Source organism: Cololabis saira, chromosome 11, assembly GCF_033807715.1.
Source record: "Cololabis saira isolate AMF1-May2022 chromosome 11, fColSai1.1, whole genome shotgun sequence".
Taxonomy (NCBI): Eukaryota; Metazoa; Chordata; class Actinopteri; order Beloniformes; family Belonidae; genus Cololabis; species Cololabis saira.
In genome coordinates, this window is record NC_084597.1 from 31,303,233 (window position 1) to 31,320,363 (window position 17,131).

Here is a 17,131-nt window from a genome sequence, read left to right on the forward strand (position 1 = left end):
CATAATACGGTTTGACGTACATGAACGAAAATCGGTACACACCTGTATCATGTCGCAACTAAAAGAAAAGTCTCTTGGAGCCATGGCCGAAACCGAACAGGAAGTCGGCCATTTTGAACAATCTGAATTAATTGCGTAATTTTGGAGCAATATATGCCATTCCTTCGAGAATTAATACGGCCCTAACCGTATCGTGAACCCAGGTGTGTTATACATCAACATGTGTGTCTTCATCCTGCGACTACACGCATTACTTTTCTCTTTCAAAAGTGTTACCGTGGCGACGCTAGACGCCATAAGGCGCGCCCCCCTTCATCTGATTGGTCCATATTTGATAGTTCCCCAAAAGTCACCAAATTTGGCACGCAAGCCAGGCCTGGCGATAAATTTGATATTTCATGGTTTGCATTAATGGGCGTGGCAAAACGGCTCAACAGCGCCCCCCGGAAAACTTTGTGCCTCAAGCCCCACAATACAGTTCGACGTACATGCACGAAAATCGCTACACATCTGTATCATGTCACAACTTAAAGAAAAGTCTCTTGGAGCCATGGCCGAAACCGAACAGGAAGTCGGCAATTTTGAAATCTGATTGGTCCATATTTGATAGTTCTCCAAAAGTCACCAAATTTTACATGCAAGACAGACTTGGCGATAAATTTGATATTTCATGGTTTGCATTAATGGGCGTTGCCTAACGGCTCAACAGCGCCCCCTAGAATACTTTTATCTGCCATAACTTTTGAATGGTTTGACATAGGAAGTTGTGGGTGGTGTCATGGGACTCTGTAATAAGTCCTTAAGCTTCGTTGGCCTTAATTAGCCCCGCCCCTTCTTCTGATTGGTTGTCCCGATTTTCTGCTATAACTTTGGAATGGTTTGACATAGAGAGTCGTGGGTGGTGTCATCAGATTCTTTATGGAGTCCTTGACCTTCATTGGCGTGAACTAGCCCCGCCCCTTCCTCTGATTGGTTGTCCCTTTTTTCTGCTATAACATTTTAATTGTTTGACATAGGAAGTCGTGGGTGGTGTCTTTTCTGATATGCTTATGGGGGGCGGTGGCCGTGAGTGCGAGGGCCCGTTCATCGCTGCTTGCAGCTTTAATTTTGTTTGTGTTTGCACCTAATAGAGTATTTATTTTGTGCCTAAAAAATGTTCATTGATGTTAACATTGTGTAAATAGTTGTTTTTCATAAAGCCTGTTTCTTAAGCCTTTATGTTTCATTTTCCGCAGTAGTTTTAGAAACAGTAGGCTTAGAAAATGGAAGTAATGGTAATAATAATAATAATTTTGTCGATTTCACAAACATAGCAGGGGCCTCATTTATAAAAGAGTGTGTAGGATTCATACTAAAAGTGCACGTAAAACCCAAAAGCCGAAAATGGCGGGCGCAAAAAAAAATCCGGATTTATAAAACCGTGTGCACGCACACTTGCACGCAATGTTCGCTTTATAAATCACAGTCCAGCTGGAAGGTTGCGCAGGTGAATTCGCCTCATTTCCTTCTACACGCCCACTTCATACCATAAATGGGCAATGCAAAGTAGTATTTGCATATGAATGAGCCTGCTGAGCATGCGCAGCGGCTTCCTGCAGCCTGTTTGGGCATCAGGATGAATGAGACGTGTCGAGCCACTGTGCCACTTAATTTCACGGAGACTGAGATTGAGATGTTGTGGATGAGGTGGAGGCCAGGAAAACGTCATTATTTGGTGGTCACAGTAAAAGTAGAAAAAGTATATAAATAGTATAAAATAAAGCGAGTGAGTGGCAGCACGCCGTTGCTGCGCTAAACGCTGTGAGTGCCACGGCGCAATTTCCACTGGGGACAGGGGGGACATGTCCCCCCCACTTTTCCAAATCATGTTTTTGTCCCCCCCACTTTTTACAGTTTAAAAACTAACGGTAGGATCAGCCTGTAATTGCAAATCATCAAGTCACCCAGTGCGAAGACGATGCGAAGACGGAATGGCAGCCCCGCTCCCCCTCCTCCTCTCCCCTCTCCCCTCAGTAGTGCTCAAGGCTGATTTATGGTTCCGCCTCACACCAACGCAGAGCCTACGGCGTAGGTGCGCGTCGCCGCGTACCCTACGGCGTAGGCTCTGCGTCGTTTTAACCATAATTTAGGCTTACGCCCACGCGTAAAGGTTTCACGCGCGCGTAAAACTCATTATATATATATCAAAAAAATCTGTGTCCCTTTAGGGGCTCCGTGGAGTGGCCCGCACTCATTTGTTTTGTCCTCAGTCCCTCTACGGTTGTCGCGGTGGGTGACGAGGAGGTTCCCGGCGTGTCCTGGCACTGCAGCTGCAGCAGCAGCAGCAGCACCAGAGTCCTGACTGACGCTGTGCTTCAAACACAGAGGGACACGATCAGCGCTATTATATTATAAGTCTGATATGTGATGACATTATTAAGAGTATGACATGAATCTGGCTTCATTTCACCACCTCACCACCTGCGTCACCAGTTCCCCATATCTTAAGTAGGTTCCTACGGGAGGGTCAGGGTTGGCGTAGACATACGCACATTTTTCGGTTAGTTTTTTCTTTTTAAATCCCAACCTTTGCGTAGAAGGTGGCTTGCGCATCTTTCAAGCCCTGTTTTGTGTGCAAGCAAGCTTTATAAATGAGGCCCCAGGTCTTTATGATAAAAACTGTGATCTGGGTAGTGGGAGGCATGTAACCCTGGAGAGGTCCATGTGTAGCAACTTATCTGCAGCACAGCACAGAAATATGTCTTTCAAGAGTATTTAATGATCCAATTTTAAATATTGATTTATGGTTATTCTGTTGTCCTGGTTTGTCTAGCCAGTTAAATAGGATACAATCATTTCCATCAGTATGGAAGTTTGATAAAAAGATAAGCTCAGTTCAATAAAGGTTCCTTGGTAAAGTGAAGGTGTGACTTTGAAATAGTAATCTATGTCTATCACTCGTTGTTAAGATCATCCTATTACTTTGGACGATGATCCCGGTAAGTCATTACTTTGTCACATGCTGGCTGGTTAGAATACAACAGTAATGTGATCATATTACATCTGTGTTGGCCTACTTAACTGTCTCCTCCTTGGGTTTCAAACCAGTCGATCTTGGTCATTGTCAGATCTAGACTCAAAAATGGAAGTGATGGTGTTTTTTCTTTGAAACCACCCACTCTTTCACAGGGGGCTTCCCGGGCCCTTGATCATTTTAAAACATTGCTGAAAACCTTTGTATCCTCCCTGACTTTCAGTCTGGTCAAGCAGGATATCTTATATTTTATAGTGCAAAGACACTCAATTATTTACTTAAAGGTATTGTGACATGAAAAACACAGTTTTCTTGATTTTTTGTGTTTTGTTGGGTGTCTTGACATCAATTACACCCAAAAAACAACGAACTTTTAACATTCAGTGTATTGTGTGCTTTCTGGGATTTTCCGCATAACTGTGCAAAAACGGCGCATGTGGTTTGGTGGCGGATCGTTACGTAACGATCCGCTAAATCACCGCCCCCTCCACCCAGCTCCCTGCCTCCTCTCCTCTCCAGCGCACCATAAAGGCCGATTTATGGTTCCGCGTTACACCGACGCAGAGCCTACGGCGTAGGGTTTGCATCGATTTAACGCGGAACCATAAACCAGGCTTAACACGGAGCTGTTTAGAGCCTCTTTTGTTCTAATCACCGGAGGAAAACTTCTAAGAAGACCCGCGGCCACTGACTGGACTTAAGATAAGGGGACACTTTATTTACATGCCTTTATTTTTGTGATTGTTTGCTGTGGACTGTCTGCTTCGCCCTGCTGCTTTTCCGTGCATGCTTCGCCTGTCGCTCCCGGCTTAAAAACTCTCAGACGCCGCTGTGAGCGTATTGCTCGCGGGGAGCTGCGGTCCCGGTCCTCTGGTCCCGGTTGGACTTCATCCCCGGGCTGTAGTCGCCCTGTCTGGGCTGTGTGTCGGTGTTTGTGGTCGGTGTGGGCGCGTGTGTGTGAAGACGGCAGAAGTGTGTACGGTTGGTTGGAGGAGGTTTGGAGGAGGAGCGGAGCAATGATTGACAGGAAAGGGGAAAAAGGACCAGTTTTTCACGGCGCAAAAAAACACTGTCATAAAAAGGACAGAATGGAGAACTAGAGTGAAGTTTTTCTTGTTACACTCTTTTAGACACATTTAAGGGATGTTGGCCAAGACTTTTAATAGTGTTAAAAGCATGTTAAAAATTATGTCACAATACCTTTAACATGACCTTTCTTCTATTTGCTATTGTTTTGTTGCTTGTGGTACATCCCTTTATTATTGATTTCACTACTGTTATTGAAATAATCTCCGACTTAACTGATCACAAAGTAAAACTATCTCTGAATTTTGTTTTTCTTGAGCTTTTCTGGTTGATCACTTATTGCTTTGTCGCATTTCTGCCAGTGACTGCTTCTGCCTCCAGTTTTTCTCTTTGAGCCCCTTCTTTCCCTGAGCTTCAAGGTATAATCAGAGGAGCCAAGATGCGCTGGTACAATCTGGGCTGTCAGAAGAAAACTAAAGGAGAGGAAAAACTGAAGGAATATAATACTGGTGAAGTTCACACTTTAGAGAGGCAAAGATGGTGCTAATGAGGAGTGGTGGCGGTGGAGCTGAGCTGGCTGGTTGCATGAGCGGTCAGTATTATCAGGTCTAAAAAACGAGTGAGTGGTTGCAGAAGTGGGTGGAGGCGGGTGGATTGAAATAGGTTTTCCAATTTTTTTCTTTTCTCCTCAATGGACACAAGACCAGATGGTACTCTCATTGAGAAAATTATGAAACTAAATGAGAATTAGAAGCAGCCTGGCAGGGAACTGTTGTCATGCACAACACACTCATTTACTTTAATTTTTCCCAACACATGGGGAGCAAAAACCAGACAAATCTAATCTTCCTCACTGAAAGAGATCAAATGCTACAGAGACCTTATTTTTTTCTCCAAGTTTCTACTAAATCAAATGATTATAGAGGTACTTTTAATGAAAGCTGATGTGATCACCTCACTGTGATCGCCTGCAAACATATGCAACAGAAAAAGTAGCCTCACTCAGTCACACATATATATACATGTGTATTTATGTGTGTGTGTATATATATATATATATATATATATATATATATATATATATATATATATATATATATATATATATATATTTATATTAGAATCCCCAATTAAGGGCTTAGGGCTTATTTTGGTTTATCAGAACAATATCGATAAATCTAAAATAACTCATTCAAAGCCCCAAATGTGCAAACACTGTTTAAGACATTTGTGTAAAAGTCAATAATTCAAACATAAATTCTGCCCAATGTTGTTAGTCTGAATGGTTTTCCATCACAAGTGTCAATCACTACACAATTCACGTTGAATATGTATTTACTTTTTTAAATCTTAAATTATCTCAATATTGTTTCGTTTTAAGTGCTCAAAAAGACTTTGCAGCAGGAAAGCAAAGATTAATCCTTTTCTTTTTACAATAGAAAATGCTCAACTAACACATGAAAACTATAAAATAACAAACTACATTTAATGCGGCTAATGCGTTTACTGTCACTTAATAATGAAGTCAATGCCTATATTGTTGTTGTGCCGTCACTTTAATTTTGAGAACCACCGGATGGCGATTGTGCTTCTGTGATATGCTATTTTGATTTTTACTGAGCGTACAGAGCACTATTTTGTTGGGTTTCATTCGATTAATGTATGCTACTTGTACTCGCCATTGTCAGTGTTGTGTACATGTGGCATGCAACACATTGAAAGCAGTCTATGCATGTCGACGTATTTATGTAATCGATTGTGTCGACGCGTCGTTGCAGCTCTACTTCCAAAGAGCTGCTACTTATATATTTATGACAAAACAGGGAAGAGTTTAAACTAGAAGCCATGAACATTCCTCCGTTTGTGTCTCTATTCATTTTTCAAAGTTGTTGTGGTTCTAGTTGTATTTATTGACAGTGATCAGACAAGAAAAAGGCAGAAATGTGAAGCTCATTCTGAAGTGCCTCTGTTGGAGTAAATGGCGTCAGTGGTACCGGCCAGATTAAAATAATAATAAAGAAAAATTGTAAAAAATGGGATATTGTAACATGATCTGGTCTGAGCTAGGGCTGTTCGATTTTGCCCAAAAATAAAATCTCGATTTTTTTTCTCTCAAAATCCGATTACGATTACGATTATTTTGTGAATTGACAAAAGGCAAAGAAATTATTTCAAATATGCTGTTTTTTTATTGAACATTTGCCCCATTGGGCTTTAAGTGGAAACTTTGCTCTTATTAAACCAAAAATGAATGAATAAAGTGCAAAACTCTGTAAAATAAGTTGAAAAAAAGTTTTAAAAAATCTAATAAAATATAAAGTTTTATCTCTGGAAAAAGAAAATCAGCAAATCAGCACTTGCAAACATACAGTAAGTTATATTTCCAATTAAATAAAACAAGACATTTTCTAATTAAACTAAACTGGGTCTTTGCATGCTAAATAATAATGCAACCCATGAAGGAGGTAGAGGTGTGTAATGTCAGTCATTACATTTGCTATTCACATTTGCAAGTTTTTTGCAAGGAACACGAGCCGGTCTACCAAATCTGGCTTGAGGGATGCCCGGTGGCATGTTACAACGCCCCCTCCTACACTAAAGAGCCTCTCCCATGGGGCACTTGTCGCAGGTATTGAGAGGTATTTCCATCAATCATTAATATGGTATCAATCATTAATATGTGTGCAGACAAGGTAAAAAAAAATATATATATATATATTTTTTTTTTTTTTTTTTTTTTTTTTTTTTTTGAAAAATCGATTTTACGATTTTCACGTTTTAACATCGTTCTAATTACATAATCGCGATTACGATTTAAAATCGATTAATCGAACAGCCCTAGTCTGGGCCTTTCTGCTGGCTGCTTTCCCTGTGACCCGAATCCAGATAAGTTAACACGAGAACCGCCAGCCCTCCTTAAGTCCTGTAGCCGTCTCAAAGACCGCCATATATAATTTCATTGTTAGAAATCATTGTACAGAAATCAGTTCTTGAATTGGAAAATTCTGTGTTAACACTTCGTCATATTTTGTCTGCGTTGTTTCATTTTTGATTGAAAATGTATTACCAATTATGACAAGAAGTGAAAAATATTATGTTACAACATATATAAAAGATGTTCACGGCACCAACACACTCCTCAAAACATATTATTTTAACAACCTACATATAAAAAGCACACAGTCCACACACAAAAGACGGTGTGTGCATGCCCATGGAGAAAACCAAAGTTTCTCATGATTCTTTTGAGATTTATTGTGTTTAAAGTATTCATATTTTTGTAATTGCTTACCTTGTGTCCATGTTTTTATTATAATAATAGTTATAAATCATTTTATTGTAATTATGTTAGCTGCTGGTTGCGGTTGAGAGGAACAGTGTTGGTTTTAAATCTTTATTCATGATAATAGTTTCAGATCAGGCTATCAATTCTATTAGCAAAATAATGTCTGTGTAAAAACCTTCTCTACCTTGCATGGACTTGTAGGTCTAACAGCGGTTTCAGAGGTTCCAGCTCAGCGTTTCTCCTCAACGCAGTCCTCATTACTGAAGTCTGAGACTTCTCTTCCATCACACCCCCTCGCTCATTTCTTGCAAAAGTTGCAAAAGAGTCTTTTATATTTTCCTCTATCCACATTTGTTCTTCTGCATGTGTTTGACAGCTTTCCAAATATGTTTAGTAAAATGAGGATCTTCTCCCTTCTTTCTCTCACTTTCCCCAGATCAGGATATATAGCTTATTAAAAGAAAACAAGGATAAAATGAGGGGGGGAAATGCGCTGACCCATGAATACATCTCATGAAAATGAAAGGTGACGATTTCCAGTGTATCAATAACTCTGCAGCTGGACCACCTGCACTGTAAATGACAGCTGTCTAGAACTGCTGTGGCGGTCAGAAGAAATAGTGCTCAGAAGCTTTATCACAGTAAAGGTTGGAACTAAAATCTACTCAGACTATATACAGTGAATGTGCATCTAGTATATTAGACAAACCTTTAACTTGAGGCCTGTGGGAAGTTAATGTATATTGAAAAAAAAAGACACTCAAAATGCAAAAGCACTACAACTAGTTCATCTGCAAATAATAGAATGCAATTCAAGTATTATTAGCAAAGGAATACATCTATTGGGGCAGCACGGTGGATTAGTGGTTAGCACTGTTGCCTCACAGCAAGAAGGTCCCCGGTTCGACTCCTAGGCCCGACAGGGGCCTTTCTGTGTGGAGTTTGCATGTTCTCCCCGTGCTTGCGTGGGATCCTATCCGGGTACTCCGGCTTCCCACAGTCCAAAAACATGCATATTAGGTTAATTGGTGATTCTAAATTGCCCGTAGGTGTGAGTCCATGGTTTGTGTGTTAATATGTGGCCCTGCGATGGACTGGCGACCTGTCCAGGGTGAACCCCTGCCTCCCACCTGAAATGAGCTGGGATAGGCTCCAGCAGACCCCGTGACCCTGCAAAGGATAAAGCGGGTATAGATAATGGATGGATACATCTATTCAACCTGTGTTAAGATAAATATTAGTATTGTTTTAGTCAAACGTATTATAAACACTGACATATGTTGACCATCCAACTATTATCCATATTTATTCCAATTCACTGGGGGGAAAAAATGGGTGAACAAATGTTGCTCATAGAAACAAAGACTTTAAATAAAAACCTCAAAATAGAAAGAAAACAAAGAGGAAATTGAGTGAACGTTACACCCAGGGTTTATAGAGCTGTATTTAAGTTTGAGCTAAAAGAGGCCCTCCGTGAGGAGCGTGTTCATTTTTATTTCATAAAAGTCCATATGATATTTTTCACGGATGGAAGGTCCAAAGCCCTCTGACCTTCACATTTTCCGCATACGCCGTTTTGAAAAAATACAGCACTGTTTCTGGAAGAAAACAGGAATTCGGTCATATACTACAGCTGAAAACAACTGTGAGTATGGGTGGAACACATTTTGCAGATAACTCTGTCGCTTTTGTGTAGGAGTTGCCTCAAATAGTGAAATAGCAAATTGGTGCTCTGCAGTGATGTGCTGCACTTGATAACAGCAAAGCCGGCGACTGGATGCCTCGGAGCAGCGTTTTAAGTTTGCAGGGTAGTTAATTATGGTCAGTGTATAGTTTCAAAGAGAGAGGGATACGTTCAGCGACAAGCTCGACTAAAAGCCCTGTCACTTCTTTGAAGTGTGATGGGACTGTGGAGCAGCAGGGCTGGGTATCAGGACACGCTTCTGCGGGTACACGACTGTTTTTCGCAGACCAAGTCCCAAATGCACAGCAGTTACGAACACAAATGGGCTGAGATGCGAGAGGCCACAGAAACCCTCGACAACCAATTATCCACCTGTTCTCAACAGCTGAGAGCAATTTCATCAATGCGGGAGAAGTCTTATTTAAAAGTCAATCAGCCCGTCACAGGGGAGAAGGGCACACATCTGTCAGCCAAAGTCCCATGATCACGCTAAACAATCTAAACAAAGAACTGGAGAAAAAAACACTCTCTGCCTTTGATGAGGTAAAAAGTAATTACAATCACACCATTCACTGTGTTTTTGAAGTATCAGATACTATCACCTAGTTGAAACTGAAAGAAACTGCATCAATAATCACTGATAATCAAATTTCCAAACTAAACTGAAATCATCTGCATGGAGGTTCTGGGATCTCTGATGTGAAATGTTAACATCACATTAATTGGCCTTACTTTGTTATTAGAGCAGACTTCACCTTATTAATTGTAAAAATGCCTGAACGATTTGTCAGAAAAGATGATGGAGCCCTACTTCTTTCCCCAGATACTTAGAATTAATCAGCCATTATTTATAGGTCAAAAAGTATGTGATTGACAAAGCTGGGCCCAGATAAATTCAGCTTCAGAGTTATAAATACTTTAAAAAATTGGGCTTCTAAAATTTAAAAAGCAGTCATATTTCAAGTACTCACTGAATTGATGCCCTCATTAAAAGAGAATTTGTAGACATAAACGCCAAATTAGATCATTTATGATAAGAAAACAATGCTTGAGCTGAAAAGCTTTGAGTAAATAAGGATTCACCTCTCAGTAGCTCTAATCTGCTTTAAGCCCTCTGTGGTGCCTCCTAAAAGAAAACTGTAGGCAGCTGCTCCCTGTACAGGGACTCATATAAACCAGTTTCCAAATGTTAAATAGTGGTAAGTGAATGGAAAGAAGAGATGAGCTGAACATGTAGAAAACAATAGAAACATATATTTCTTTTCCAAACAAAACAGCAGGGAATGCAGGACATACAGGCCGGGCATGTGCTCTGTTTCACTTATGACATGAAATAGCCCAAGCCCTTCTCATTCACCTAAAAGACAGTTCCACCTAAACAGCAGGTTAGTTTGTGAACCTGAGCATGATGAATGGTTGCCTTGACGCAGCACATGTCTTCTGGGAATACGTGGGGAAAGTCCACCATCAGAAATATCTCTGCATATCTGAGAACTAATGCTCAATCCTTTCCCCACCAAAAGAAGAAGGGAAATAAAGGCAACAGATAAGAGGTGGCTAGCTGGATGAAGGACAGTATAGCATAAGTTCATCAGAGCTCTGAGGAGAACTAATTTACTGGAAAACTGATTATCATGGTAGCAGATAGCAACAGGAAAACTAATGTCGATTTGCAGTTGCCATTAATGTACAATTATTGTAAACACTTAATTCATGTTTTCTTCCAAAAGTTCTCAACGAAGGGATGCTTGTTTTATCTGCTGTTAAACTCTTAATACAAAGTAAAAGTATTGTGGGTCTGACATAAACATTATGTAATAGCATACATTTGCTCAGATAGGCTACAGTTCAAAGGGACGATTTGATTTTGGATATATTTTCATTTCATTTAATTTCATTTTTATTTATTCCATATCATGGAAATAGTTCACATATGTTCCATTCCATGATGGAAAAGGGGCAAGAAGAAGAAAGCTTTATATACCAAGCCCCTTTCTCAAAAAAAAATAAAACAATTCATATGAAGATGGTCTGTCCATCTGTTCAACAATCACTACTTATATAATACCAAAAGAAAGAAATAATGAAAAAACAAAACAAAAAAATAAGAAAACATACACACTAACTCACCAACAATATAAAAACAAAAACAACAAAATATATTTTACCCGTTAAATTCATATTGTCTAATTGTGTATACATAATATAGCATTGGTATGATTTGACAAATCTGCTTAAATGATCAGTAATCACCAAACTACTAAGGTAAAGTCCCCAACTGATGTCCTGCAAAGGTTAATACTGTTGTAGTCAAAACTGTCACTGATGCAGCAGGATTTGTTGACCCACTGTGTCCAATCTGCAAATTGTCAGCTCATGATATATGATTTGCTGTGTGTGGAGGAGATGGATATTCTGCTAAATGAAATACACCTATGTATTTATTACAAGCCATTAGAAGATTTTCTCTCTTTTTTTCCACGTCCAACCAAGTCTGCTGCGAGTTGTCCAGTAAGTCGGCACGTGCCAGGCAGCGCGACATCTGAAAGTGTGTTGAAATGCAAAAGCGGGTAGAAATACTTCACTGCACCGGTGCTATCTAAACTTCCCCCCCTTCAAAGAATCAAGGCGGAAAAACTTCCTATGCCCACGTAAAAAAGAGGATGGAATAACTTACCACCCCCATGTCCAGCTGCTCGGTGCTGAGAGAAGGAGCCGCTTCACTTTGGAGTATAAAACACAATAACAGCAGCATCTCTGGGGGGATATTCCTTATCCACTTGGGCAGAACCGGAGAAATCATGATGCCCTATGACAGGCTGGTCCTGCGGGGCTCAAGCGTCGACCCCGACAGCCGCATCCACGGGATAAATTACACGCCGACAGTGGAAAAAACGCGCCCGAATAAGTCTACCTCACTGTTGAGCGCAAACACATGAAACACATTAAAACCCGCGGAAGGGCGGGTGAGAAGGATTAACAGCACTTGTAGCTTAATTATCGTCTAAAGGGGTCTGATGAAAGAAACTGTGCCCTCTTGGTTTACGCGAAGTCCAGTTCAGGTTAATATCCCATTGCGAGACTCGCGGGATCCGCTCCTGACAGCGCAGTCTCCAACACTGAGAGACCAAAGCAGCTGCGTGCGCTTTTGTCCCGGCCAGAGGAGACCGTTTGTCGACGGACACTCTCAGGAGCGTAGCACGGCCCCGAAGATTCAAGGGAAGGAGAGAGAGAGAGAGAGGGGGAGGGAGGGAGGGAGGGAAGGAGAGGAGGGGAGGTGGGGGCCAGTGTCTCGCCCCCCGTGGAGACTGGTGAATACATGACGTGCCTGCTGTGTAACGTGAGAGTCTTCGGGGATCTAGAGTTGAGACTTAAAGCGCAGTATGTCAGTGTTTCTCTGATATTGTGACGCGTGAAATGTGTCAGTGTTAATTAGGTATAACATAACATGCATTGAAGTGAACTCAATTTTGAACCCTTTGGACTCAATTTGATCTTTATTCTAGTGTGTGGGAATTAATATTTTAAGCCACGATGGACCCTTGCTGTTGCTATTCCTTATTTTCTTTTGCAAGGTCGTTTGTCTCCGACTTGGGCCATTCAGACATAAATTTAAAACAACCTTGATTTTGAGCATAAGCAGAAACCACACTTCTCGCGTTTGGTGGTGAAGTCAGTGGGGTCGAAGATGTCCATCAACTCGTTGCCAGACGACAGCCCGTCTTTTGAGGGTCCTTTTCATACTCTGCATACTTTACTATCTCGTGTGTATTATATGGAGAATTTAAGCAATCAAATAAAGTCAGGCATGTAAATCCTCCAGAGAATTGTAATAGCGTAAAAGCACTAGCGTGCACTAAATGTAAAAGGGCTCGTTTTAGTCAGCTTCCTGTTAGTAAACAGTTTTTTTCCACACTAGAGTAAAATGTAAAGACTGTGATGCCTTTTAATCTATCAATCTTCCCAGACAACAAAACCTAGTTACTTTATAGACAAGCAAAAACGGAAACAAATATTAAATGATAACTTTGGTTTACAAATTCAGATTGTTTTCTCTTTTACAGACACTTTCAAAGTGCAGTAGATGCAGTTTATGTGTTTAGCACGTTTTGAGAATGTAACCATAAGCCAGTAATTGAGTAAAGTTAGAGTTTTGATCCAGAATGTTAAACTGTTTAATGTTTTATGTAAAACTTCCTTATCTTAACCAATCATATTTTAGTTCCGTAAAGGGGACCTATTATGAAAAACAAGTTTTTTCTTGCTTTAACATATATAAAGTGGTCTCCCCTCACCCTGCCAACACAGAGAAGGAGGAAAGCAACCAAATTCTGCAGTGTCTGTACACCCCGCCCGGCTGAATCTTCCAGTGTCATGTGACTTTTACGAGCCGTTCAGAATCTGCTGCCGTCGTGACTCACGACGGGAGCAGATTTCCATGGGTCGGCCTCCGCTGCATGAAACTACGCCCACAACTAACTCCGCCGGCCGGAGCTTCCACCATTGTTTGGAAGCGGTGAATCGTGTGGCTGTTTGAACAACAAGGGACAGTAGAAATTAGGTTTTGCATCGACACTTACCCTCATAAAAGGATCAGTACCAACAGTACGGACCCTACAAATGCACACGAGTCAGCGGTAAGTGACGTTAATTTTGTATATTATTTATATTGGTCTACAAGTATGATCTTTGCATGTGCTAAGTATTTAGCTTAGCTCCGGAGCACCGGAGCCACTCACCGGACCGGTGAGTGGCTCCGGTGGCTCCAGTGTTACCTAACGGAGCCACTCACTCGTTAGGTAACACCGGAGCTCTATTAGTAATACATTTTTCTTCTGTTTATGGTTGCAGATCTTCCAAGCAATGCACCTGAAGCTGTTCAACGACACCTTCAGAAGACGCACGGTCCTTCCTTGAGCCAGCAATAGTGCATAATGTTATTTATATACAACTGTTATTTTATTTTTTTTAACAATAAAGTTGCCATTTGTGAACATTCAGTGTTGTGATTTATTTACAGTTAACATGATTCATTTGTCTTGTAACATAAGAAATGAAATGATGAGGAATCAGAGTAAATAACTGTGGTGTACCTGTTTAGATTCAATTAAATCTTCCTGTGTGAATTAGTGTGAAGACGAGGTGACCCGGTTCCCTCTTCAGGTAACTAAAGGCTTATTTATGGTTCAGCGTTACACCAACGCAGAGCCTACGGCGTAGGGTACGTGTCGATTTAACGCAGGACCGTAATTCAGGCTTAAGATCCCAGGGAGTCGTTTACACCGTGTTGAATGCGAGCATCCGACTATCGCGTCGAGCTGCGTGACATCGGACGCTCTCTGTCCACACTGAAACCGTTAAACTCGCGGCCAGTTAGGACAGTCCAAAAAAAATAAAGCAATGGAATTGATTTTGTCGCCGAAGCTCGCTCGCATGGGACACGCTTTGTGTCCCATGCTGCTCTTCAGCCCAGAGCGAGGCTTTGTTCCCTCCCCTGCTACATGTCATTCAGGCAGCCAATCAGCACAGAGCCTCATTATCATAGCCTCCTCGCCCCTCAGAATCCCTCATAGAGAAGGAGGTTCGAAACGGTAAAATAAAGATATGGCCCAGAGGCTGATCTTCTGATTTATGTAGAAAAAACAAGCTTTTGATTGTTTTTAAGACATTCAAGGCCTGTTTAAAATATACATTAAATGCCATAATACATCCCCTTTAAGATAAATGAACAGTTTCTAAAGTATAAAACACCAACAAAACAGTAACTGAAAGTGCCTAGAAAAAGCGACCGAATCTAGAAATTATCTCGCAAAGTAAAGTTACTATAATATATCGGTGGTTATGAAAGAAGTCAAACCTGGTTCTTCCACAATATGTGTAAAGAGTCACAGTCCAAGTCTATTTTGTGAATGTGACAATGTTGATGTTTTTTAAATATCCATAAGCACACACACACAAAAACAATAAACAGGTACAGATTAAGTGACTACAGGTCACATTTTCTTGTGAAACTGGGTGGGATTTTATCTTCATTAACATTTCCTTGAATACCAAATTTGACCCCCTCTAAATTGGGAAAAATATACATGTAGGGTAACAATTACCAGTTGTGATTTCATAATCTCCATCTACTCCTATATTACTTTATATAATTTTGTCATTAGCTCAAAGATTTCCCATTGTCCAGAGCCTACAGTTTCTTGCAAAATTAATTAAATTCCTTCCCAAGTCTCTGCCACGTAACGTTTTTCTCCTTGCAAAACTGGAAAACATTCATGAAAAAAAATTTTCACATTGCACAAACACAGAAAATAACATGCTTTTGTATTCATCCGAGAGGAAACAGGAAGTGATATTACATATCTTAGGAAATGAGACAATACTCTTATGAGGAATCAAAGTTTGATCACCATAGGGCACTAATAAAACTAAAAAGCACTTTTCCCTCGACCTGTTCATTTTTGTTTTGAGGTTCCCAGATCGAAACTAAACGAACCTAAATGATGGAACCACCAGTTCCTTTTTTTCATTGAAAAGTTAAACTAAGATTGAAAAACATACATAATCACAAAGGGGAAAAATATGCTCAGATGTAGAAAACATGGCATGCTGTCATGCAGAGCACATTTGATCAACACGTTATTATAGATTATGACACATAGAGACCCAGAACATGAACCCCCAAGCAATTATTACATAAATAATGGCCGGTAAAAATTCCCCTAGTGGGAGAAAAACCATAAGCCAAACAGTGGCAAGAAAAAACTTCCCTTTACGAGGGAAGAAACCTGGACCAGGAACTGGCTCATAAGGTGGCACACTCCTGCTGGAGGCCTGCTGGGCAGAACAGAGAGAGGAGAGACACAGACACAATGGTTCGCTGGTGCACTACAGGGATGACTATATAAACAGATGTAGACAGCAGACACTGAGGTGGTCAGGGGGTGGGGCTGCAGGTTAGGATGTCAGCAGTTATCCACCAGAGACATCTATACAGACACGTGGAAGCCAGCAATGGGATGGCCATAGGGTGGGCAGGGCAGGGCAGGGCAGAATCTGGAAAACATGACCATCTTATGTAGATTTATAGCTGCGCAATAATTATATTATTTTCCCAGAATAAATAGATGAATCAGAAGTGCTTCAACATAAAATATTGACACCCAACGCAGATTTTTCAAAGTCATTTAAACATCATACACATATCGGGGAATTTGCGATCTGTCATGATGTAGGGTTTGGGTAGTTGGGTTTTTCTTGGGTTCTTTGCTTTTTGAGTTCTGATTCGTGTATCAGTGTTTTTAGGGGACGTGGTTTTAGGGGATCTGCTTTGTTTGTCCTTCGCACCTTTCTAAATGAGTTTAGATTTCCTTATATTGCCTTTTTAGGGCCCGAGCACTTACAGTGCGAAGGCCCTATTGTATCTGTAGGAATTTTTAGGGCCCGAGCACTTACAGTGCGAAGGCCCTATTGTATCTGTAGGAATTTTTATTATTCTTTATCCTTTTGATGAAAGGAGGGCCTTTTTGCCCCCCTAAACGTGCCCCAAAAGTCACCAAATTTTGCACGCAAGCCAGGCCTGGCGAAAAATTTGATATTTCATGGTTTGCATTAATGGGCTTGGCAAAATGGCTCAACAGCGCCCCCTAGAAAACTTTGTGCCTCAAGCCCCACAATACTGTTTGACGTACATGCACGGAAATCGGTACACACCTGTATCATGTCGCAACTTAAAAAAAAGTATCTTGGCTCCATGGCCGAAACCGAACAGGAAGTCGGCCATTTTGAATTAATCGTGTAATTTTGGCGCAATTTATGCCATTCCATCGGTAGTTAATACGGCCCGAACTGTAACGAGCACCCATACATCAAAACCCATCCTGCGACGACGCGCATTACTTTTCTCAGTCAGAAGTGTTACTGTGGCGACGCTAGACGCCAAAAAGCGCGCCCCCCCTTCATCTGATTGGTCCATACAGAAAAAACTTCCTAGACATACTTTTAGGATTCTATGTTATGTTGTACTTTTTAAACTCTTCTAGTGTATCTTATCCTGCCTGTAGCTTTTAGCTCCAGTGTTTTCTCATGGGGAGCCTCCATGCTGGGAGTGGACTCTAGCCTG

The 17,131-nt window shown here is 40.9% G+C and overlaps 1 protein-coding gene across 2 annotated transcripts in view; it reads right to left on the reverse strand.

The window, feature by feature from the left end:
• Positions 1–12,157, reverse strand: part of LOC133455358 (matrix metalloproteinase-17-like) — a 150,235-nt gene extending 138,078 nt beyond the window's left edge. For both annotated transcript variants that reach the window (XM_061734349.1, XM_061734348.1), the window contains exon 1: positions 11,687–12,157. In XM_061734349.1, coding sequence (XP_061590333.1) covers positions 11,687–11,812 — 126 coding nt within the window. In that variant the 5' untranslated portion in view covers positions 11,813–12,157. The remainder of the gene's footprint in view (positions 1–11,686) is intronic.
• Between the last annotated feature and the right edge of the window lie 4,974 nt (positions 12,158–17,131).